This window comes from Drosophila innubila (assembly GCF_004354385.1).
Source record: "Drosophila innubila isolate TH190305 chromosome 3R unlocalized genomic scaffold, UK_Dinn_1.0 2_E_3R, whole genome shotgun sequence".
NCBI lineage: Eukaryota > Metazoa > Arthropoda > Insecta > Diptera > Drosophilidae > Drosophila > Drosophila innubila.
In genome coordinates, this window is record NW_022995380.1 from 18,877,850 (window position 1) to 18,887,354 (window position 9,505).

Below are 9,505 nucleotides of genomic sequence, written 5' to 3' on the forward strand. Positions count from 1 at the left end.
ACGCAGTACGGGGTATCCGATTCTTAATCACCTTTATTCATTGTTCGGGATGTGGTTGGGATGACGAATAAGGTGTTGCTGGTATGCCGAAACGGCCGAAACGCCTAAATCGCCTGAAACGCTGTGCAGATTAATCATAGAGGCCCACAACAAAGGTGTACTCGTATTGCATTGGGATACATTCTTTTGCGGCAGCCGTTGATCCGCTGTCACTTGTCAGTCAAAACAGCCGAGGCATTAAGCGACCTATCACAGAAGTTTAAAAATAGACTATATCGCCGTCTTGGCCATACTGCAGACGTAACATGTAACACACAGCCTGGTGTCAGGCTTAATTCTTAATTCTGATTATTGTTGAGTGTTGAGATGGCAGCCGGTTAGATTTTTTTGCATAAGACAGCAAAATGTTCGCAACATGTCAAAACTTGTATGGCTTTTAAATGACGATTGTCTGAGGCCTACTACAAATAGGCATACAATTAATTAAAATTTGTTTACTCATATTCCATTATACAAAAATGTCAATATCAGCTGAGTCTACGTCAAGAATTCTTAATTTTTATTTTTAAACACATTTTTTACTAATGTTAAATAGGTTGGTATTATTAAAGTTCTTTTTATGATCAAAACAAATTCATAAAAAAAACATTCTGTAAAGTGTAAAAAAAAGGCGGTGCTCTAAGTTTTAATTCAATTTTCTCTGTGTACTAACGTATTTACGTACGAGTATTCATATATACAGAAAAATATTTGCGGCTTTGCTGAGTTTTCGTTTAAACGCTCGTTTTATCTACAGTTTTTTTTATCTAGTACTTAGTACACAAACAAATAATAAACTAGCAAACAACAGTCAAAACATTTATAAAGATGCGCATGTATACTTATACAAAAATATGTAAATAACTGTTCTTATTAACAGTGATCGTGGAATTGCAAGAAAATAAAAAGTAAGAGTGTTGTGTACGAGGAATTACAACATTTATGCATTTCATTAGACTCATATTACATAATTACAATTGATATTTGTTTAAATAATTCAAATGATTTTTTTGGTAATAAAGAAAGTAAATATACTTCAAAGTTTTAAATAAATAATCATAAAAATTTAATTTAATTCCCATTCAAAACATATATTTTTGCTTTAAAATTATAGAATAATGATTTAATTAAAATTTGATAATGATTTCATTAAAATTTGTCAATTTTAATAATCTGACAAGCCGACAGTGTAAAAGCGGCCATCAAAAATATAATATAAACATTAATTACACATCAATTTATATTATTTACATTAGTCTTACCTGCACTAAAATGCCACTTGAAATTCGATCAACTAGCTCAAGTGCAATTCGGTTAAATAGAATACAAAATATGTATGCTTTCGAAAGATAATCGAAGAAATAAGTAAAAAAAAAAAAATATATCAAATATTAGCTAATCCGTATACATAAATTGTGCTTAAGCAAATTAGTTGTATATAAAGTGAATAATATTATAATCACTTCGTGAAATGAAAACAACTTCAAAGAAAACAATGTAGGTCAACAGTTACAAATGATTATTTTTGGCAAAAAATCTTAAGCAACAAACCAAATATTAACCGAAAATAAAGTGTAGCAAATAAATGAGAGTTCTACACTCTAAAAAGAGTATTAAATAGTCTCTACAGCTGCTTGCAGTTCCTTCTTGTTTTGTACATTTCAGATTGAGCAAAGTTGATTAATTAGTGAATTCAACCATGCAATCTGCTTCAGTTTGAGTGCCATTTGGGCAACGTTTCACTTTTGATTTTCGATTAGGCCCACTCAAAGTTGTACTTTCACGACCTTTCCTTAAAAGTGACCTCTCGGTTCAAATAATTCAACGTATAAACGACTGAGCACACTCAAAGTAATGCACAACATTCAATTAGTCCGTTTTAGATTTGTCTGCCAAATGTTGTATTTTTTTCTTTGCATTTTTTTTTTTGGTTGCCTAAACAATAATGCGGAACTTAACTTGATTTTAGTTTTTATGAAAATTATCAATAAATTTTTTGTTTGCTTTGCCTGCTACACTTAACGAAAAGAAAAAGCGTTATTGTGTTATTGTGATGAAAATCAAAAGATAAACAACAGGAAGATGCCAAAAATATAAAAACACATATCAGGTTAAAAGGAGAAACACTTGTAAATGTCTTTTATAATCGCAAATTTATCGTGATATTGTTCGATAATTATCTTTTGAAAAGTGGCAAGCAAACTAAGTATCTACTATGTAATAGATCAGCATTTGTCTTTTGACTGAAATAAACCTGAGAGAAAAACGCCGTTTAAAAAAGGGAAGAGTCTCTTCAGTTTTAATCGTCACTTCCTAAAATCATAAATATGATTGCAGGTCTTTAACCATACACTTTTCATTACGTTTGCACCAGCTTTCTTTGCAGGCGGACAGCTTTTGTGTGGGCGCAACTGCAACTGAGTACTGACGAGGTCGTGAGTATCTTTTAACTGGGTCTACTACATGCATACATATATGCGGTGGCAGGCTCTGTTTTATTCCAGCTTTTGGCTTACTTAATCTGCAGGTAGAGGCCAACCTTTGCTATATAATAGACGCTTATTAAACCATACACTAAATCATTACTAGAGGTCTCCTTTAATTTGTACATAATCCTAGTTTCATTGCGATCTTTAAGTTAAGAATCTAATTAAATTCGGTAAGGATTTAGAATCAATTTCTTATTCAATATGGAAAATAAAGTCAAGTGTAAATACTTAGTTTAAATTAGTAATAACGTTGTTTTTTTAAAGATATTTTACAAAAGACAAAAATTTTAGGATTTTGGTCCCTTAAAATACATATCCGAAAATGTCCATAAACATTATACATTGAATGTGTATTCTGTCTATAAATATTAGATCTGACTTCATATTTTTGTTGCAAAATTTAATTTTTAATTTTGAACTCCAAGATGAAGTCGATGTTGTTAATTTATAATTTCCTTCTTGCAATTCAACTTGTAGACACTTTATAGTTTACAGGGTATTAGAAGAACAACATAGCTAAGCTGTGTGCAATTGCCACAAATCTGATAAGCAGTTAGGAGAGTATTAGAGAGCAACAAGATACACAAGTCAAAAGCTTACATTGCGCCAATGCAAATGCATCAACATAAAGCCGAAATACAACTGGCCAGACCGGGCCTGACTTTTGAGTGTTACTATACCAGCAGTGTGTCCCTGCCCGATTTCCCCTGATTTAGCCCAGCATGCTACTAACTAAAGTCTGATCATGGCTTCACCCATTGATGGTAGAGTGCTTGGTGCCTGGGTGCCTGGGTGACTAGGTGCCTAGGTGCCTGGTTGACTAGCCCCTAGCCCTGGGAGTCTCGCACCGCATCACTGTCGCGACGTAACATGCAACATTACATGCCTATAATTTGTTTTCACACAGCAGGACGTTTTCACTCCATAAGACATCAGAAAGAGGTCTTAAATGGTCACATTACTGCCATTGCCAACAGCGTTCAAATGGCAACAACTTGTACATAAATATATTAAATCTACTCTCCTATGCATGCATGTATTTATGCATGAATCTATGTATGTATGTACGTTGTTTGTATGTTAATGCCCGTGGCAACGATGCGGCAAACGGTGGCTGACATCAGAGAGATATTTGATTTTCTTGTTGAATGAATGCATTGTAAATTGGTCTGCCATTCATTTATCAGTTATGTTTAAAAACAATTAGCCAATCGATAATAATAATCATTTAAATAAATAAAGTTATTTCAATGAACAAATTAAAGCTGACTTGTTATGGCCCTAGGGATCATTGTGGATGAATCATATGAAAGTGGAAAGCAGCAGCACTAAGAACAACAACAATGAGCCTCAGGTAACTTGGCTACTTGGGTGCTTGCCTCAGATCAACTGAGCTTAACTTGCAGTTAATACTTCGCGTCACTTGCAAATTAAAAGGGCAATAATATTGGCAGTGGTTGAGCAACCAAATGCACAGTTAATCCATTAAATGTTGTGGTAAAATAAAAATTTTTTTCTTCTTTTAATTTAGATCAGTTGTTAAAAAGAACAAACATTAAAATTACAATTAAAAAACCAAATTGTCAACACATTTACTTAACTAACTGTATATCGAATAAGGTCTTTTTAAATGGTAGCTGTACTGTTACTTATTGTAAGCATATCTTCGTTTTTGAATAATGTGTAACAGTTAATAATGAAAGCCAACGGGCAGCTTACTTAACCAGAGTGCCACAAGCAGTACACAGCAGCCAACGAGAAGTTAAAACAGCATGAAAATGTACGAGTATCTTCAAAATACACTTATGCTGCCTTTTTACGGCATATCTTTTACTTCTTTGCCTGCACTTGAGTATCTGAGCATTCGTACTGCCGCCGAAGCTGCTTTTCGTGTTGTTGTTTGATTTTTTTTTTCGCTTTTTTTGTTTTGTTTGGTTCTTTTTTTTTGGCCGCCTTTTTATTTTTGTAAATGAAATGAAATCGAAATATGGGTCGGCACTCGTTTTGACTGTATTGCGGTATCCAAAGTACCATGATCTTTCTTCTGCCAGCATGAGAGCATGAACTCAAAACACAATTCCATCACATTGGAGCACCAAATAAATGTAACCATATTGAAAACAATACTTTCAACACAAATTATTAAACTTATTGAGACAAAACAAAAATAATAACTTATTCGTACTCAGATCTATCCACCTACATTTCGAGCACTTCAGTTTGTTTGTTTATCTAACCGCGCAACATTATCAAATTTAAACTTAATTCCGTTCAGGCGTTTCTTAACAAAAATCACACATATACGCATTTAACGAATAAGTAGCATTTTTAAAACCTGCGCGACCTTTGACACTGTCGAATTTGTATTACAAAACATTTATCAAGCTTTCGTATCTCGAATAAAAATGAACTCAAATAATATTTTATCCGCAGCACCCTCCCGAATATGACCGTTGTCAATCGCGTTCGATTGCACTCTATTACAATTCTTTCCTTACAACAGCTGCCGTTGCCGCCTATCGATAAGTTGGCCGGCTCTTACTTCAAAACTGGATAAGGCTATCGACTGCTGTTGAAATTTGAATTCCTAAATGAATTTGCAATGAACTTGATATTAGGCGATTTATTATCATAAAGTATTTTTAATAATATTATATATCAATACGAGTGATAGCTGAGTAGTTCGTTAAATACTTAAGCAAAGCACAACTAATGAAAGCTTTTAAAAAACAATTCTTCGCTGTTATCAACAATTCATATGTTAATGTAATCGTCGATTATGTTAAGTTAACATTCAATACATTTCAGTAAAAATACATTTCTATAAAATTGAGATGAAGATTTTTATTTTCGAAATAATTAAGATAACCTAATTTGCTTATTATTCGCCTTAGAAATTCGTTTTCATTAAAATAATCATATATTGACATATATTAAACATAATTGTTTTTGGCAAAGAATAATAATTTGAATGTCAATAAGACCAGCATACCTTCTTACATTTAAAATAATCGACACTGTAGTTGGAATCTTTTTAGATATATTCGGTCACACTGTAAGGGCAACATGGCGCGCTTTCAATTACACTTTTGTAATTGTTTCATTTGAGCAACAAGACTCATATTTAGTAACACAATTTCTATTATAAATTTGTATTTAGGTACTGTTGATAATTTAAATGAAGGTTGGGAGTTCGTTGTGCCCTAGGGGGAGAAATCTTGTAACTAAGTTTAATTTTCTTAAATCTAAAAAATTGATAAAATTCTAACAAAAATTCTCCAAAAATTTAAAAAAAAAATTTTAAAATTATAGAAGTTACAGTTTTTGATATATTTTGGAAATTTATCACATGTAAAAACGGGCTTAAATCCGCACACAAAGCCTACCAACCCGTTTTAGGTTGCGATTAACATGACTATTAAAACAAGTTGACAGCACGGATATAAACAACCATACTGTCAGGGCGTTGTCAACAATTGGACTAATAAAAATAGAACTGGCGTCGTCTTTACAAATATTTAAAAAAGCTTCGACAATATTCATTAAAAATGGTTGTGTTGAGCTCCTGTTGGTCACCCATTATTTGGTCAAATAATGTACGCACGGGCAGCTATGCCGTTGCGGCTTACACCGCCGCATTAAGTGTAGTAATGATCACACTAATCTCTTACATGCTTGCTGGTGGAGAATCTGGCCAACTGTATTCGCCGTTGTTTGAAACTGACATAAGATCTTCTATGCCCATAGCAGGTGGCTTTTTTATAATCTATTTTATCTTGATTATAATTGCATCCTATCTTGTGTACTATGGAATTAAAATAAGGTGAGTGTAATATGAATATGAATTAAAACTCTACATATTGGAATTGACTCTAATTCAATGTTTACAGTACTCGTGGTTGGCTTCTCCCTTGGCTATTTTTAATTGGACTCGCCATTCTGTTTCAATTTTGTTGGAGCCTTTGGTTGATTGGAGGATACTACATATATGTGAGTACACATTTACCAAGTTTATACGACAGCTTACATCGGTTTAAATGAACCAAATACTTTTTAATTGAAGAAATGATTTCAACTAAGATTTCTAACTCGAGTTAAACCGTAATAAAAAAAAATTGCTTTTAAATTTATTACGAAATTCCCTTCTAAATCGGATGTATGCTATTATCACGATTAACAATTATTTGATGTCAAACCGATTTTGGTTGACTGATTAATAAACTTGGCAATCTATCGAAAACTAAAAATATACTTTCAATTAATTATATATTTCCCAGTTGGAACAAACATTCTCGGCGCTGTTGAACTTTGTATGGACGGCCTATAATGTAAGCTAATCAATTAATCCTATAGCGAAACAATTATTGAATACAAATAATTTCAGATATACTGCTGGCTCGTCGTGTTCTCGCAATACCAAATCTTTTTGCAGATTCAGAATCCAAATATCGAACTATTAATGCCATAGAGAGGGTATTTATGCCTAACACTTGACATTTATCGAATCTTTTCACAAGCATCTTATATTAAGTTTAACTAAACAATCAATTAATCCGTCCAAAGCAAATTTTGCAATATCAGCATTCCCGACCAGACGTGTCTTTTATACATTAAATATATATATAACAAATTTACAAATATCTATAGTTTATACAAGACGAATAATAAGATTTATATAAATACAAAGTACATACTATTTTATTTTAAAATTATATTACATGTCCGGCTTCACACTGGAAATTGTATGGCTATATAACGGGTGTCCGTGGGATATCGAATTAGGCTAGAGCTGGGTGTCCGTAGTCTCAACTTCTTATTGATTTAATCCAATTTGCTGTGAGCCTTTAATTACCTGTCCCAGTTTCTACTTTTTCACATTTAGAATGAATGTTAATGTTTATTAAATTTAAGCTTATACAATAAGGTAGCGTAAATGTTTATACAAATACTTGAAATTAAAATTGATAACCTCTAACCACTGAATATAGTGTGTACAAAGGGGGCATAAAGACCAAATAAACAATCTTAAGTTCAATTAGCGAAAAGGGGGAGAGAGGGTCGTTTACAATAACTACATATTTTAGAAGCGAATAATTTACATAGTGTAGGGCCAAGAATTAATATCTAATTGTAACGGCTTAGTGTTCAACACAAAACTGTAATAACAACACGATTTAAGTTTTCTCCTCCTTTTCCTTATTGTAGCGCTCAAGTTCCTTTAAGAATTGCGCCTTCGGCTTCATAACATTGGGTCTTTCACCGCGACAGTTGGGGCAGAACCATTTACCCTTCGGCTTGAGCACAAGGGATACGCATGAGAAATGGAACCACTCGATAGGGCACAAGTCGTTGTCGCAGAGTATCATTTCTCCAAAGGATATCTGCACAGATCCGAATAGATTGAAATTCATTAGTCAAATTATTATCAAGAGATTGAGATGAGTTATCTGACAACGTACCTGATTACACACGCAATACGTTGGCTCGTCGGGATCAATGGGTTCTGGTGGCGGCGTTTCCTCGCGCGCATTCGCTGCTGTATTCGAAGCGCCAGCGCCACGGACTTTACGTTTCTTCTTCTTGCCGGAGTTGTTGCCACCACTGTTGCCAGCACCGCCAGCTGCACCACCGGCAACGGCTCCGCTTGACATCTGTACATGACTTTTACGCTGGCCAGCAACACCACTGGCGCTGCCCATGGATCCTTTGCGTTCACTATTCCCATTTCCACTGCCGCCAGCTTCATTTGCCGAATTGGATTCGTTGCCGCCCATTTCAGTGGAGCTGCCATTATTGGCCAAGCTTTCATTGCGTCTTCGTGAGCGTTTGCTTCCTGATCGCTGAAGATCGCTGGCAGCGCCACAATAACTGCCATTTAAGCCGTTGCCACCATTTCCTATGTGGCTGGAACGATCAAATGTCGGCGTTGAGTTTCCTCCATTTCCACTGATAACACCCACTGTCGACGATACACCGACAACAGCACCAAAGGGAACTGAACCATAGTGGTCCTTTGATACGGAATTGCTTCCGCTGCCTCCGATTCCACTGTTATTCAACCCGCTGTTGCCCACGCTGTTGCCTTGATCACACATTGGACTCTGTAGCCTCTGAATCTTTGTCGGTGGACCATCGTCAAGCAGTATGTATGGATCTCGGTCATCTTTCAGGTCGAGATTCTGCTGGTCTGTGTCCAGTTGTCTCACCTTCACATCAATTATTTCCTGCAGATGATTTACAATTTGCATTTTTTCATCACCAAGCTCTTGTGCCTGTATTAGACATTGATGCATGCGATTCATATAACGGGAGCGACGGTAGCTGTCCCGTGAGTTCTGATGGGACACATAGAGGTCATAGTAATGGTCCACATCGCGAATTAGACCTTTTGGTAACATAAAGTATACATTTGTATGTAGGTTAGGTGGCATATTTAAGGCGGACGCCATTTTATTATTTTACCTCGGTACTGAACATCGATATCCCGTATTCTAGACAACTGGCGCTGTACATCATCGGGCAGATTCTCCACGGAATCCAAGTAATTGTCCACATAAGTGGCTGAGTTTATTGCCTCCGATTCGGATGCTATCATGATGTGGTTGTTAGTCGTCCACTTGCTTACCGCGGCGCTTCGACAGTTACTCTTATACTTCTGCAACGTTCATTACTGACAAACTTTCAATTACATGAGTTATTTTCGTTTAGATAAGTTTTAACACTGCAAAATAAAAGTTTCAATTTTTTAAGATGTTGCGACTGTACGCTTGTATATGTGTGTGTGCGTGTGTATAGTTTATGTGTTGTAAAACAACAGTATAGAGGGGGGCTGAATATGCAATTGGCTGTGTTGGAAAACACCATAATATTGTTTTGATGTTATCCTATTCAATTTCATTATTGCTGTTGAAGGATTTATTGTAATTAATTTATTGGTTAGCACTACATTGTAAATATATGTAGAATATGTAACATAT

The 9,505-nt window shown here is 34.9% G+C and overlaps 2 protein-coding genes across 2 annotated transcripts; one reads left to right on the forward strand and one right to left on the reverse strand.

Moving 5' to 3' along the window:
• The first annotated feature begins 5,986 nt into the window (after positions 1–5,986).
• Positions 5,987–7,214, forward strand: LOC117791328. Its single transcript, XM_034631048.1, has 4 exons — positions 5,987–6,351; positions 6,419–6,518; positions 6,806–6,856; positions 6,913–7,214. Exons 1-4 carry the CDS (start codon positions 6,077–6,079, stop codon positions 6,994–6,996), a joined length of 510 nt encoding a protein of 169 aa, XP_034486939.1. The 5' UTR covers positions 5,987–6,076; the 3' UTR covers positions 6,997–7,214.
• On the reverse strand, positions 7,209–9,313 carry LOC117791327 (inhibitor of growth protein 1). The gene is made up of 3 exons (XM_034631046.1): positions 8,991–9,313; positions 7,988–8,913; positions 7,209–7,909 (listed from the first exon to the last, which is right to left on the reverse strand). The coding sequence occupies exons 1-3, from the start codon at positions 9,121–9,123 to the stop codon at positions 7,703–7,705; spliced, it is 1,266 nt and encodes a 421-aa protein (XP_034486937.1). The 5' UTR covers positions 9,124–9,313; the 3' UTR covers positions 7,209–7,702.
• Between the last annotated feature and the right edge of the window lie 192 nt (positions 9,314–9,505).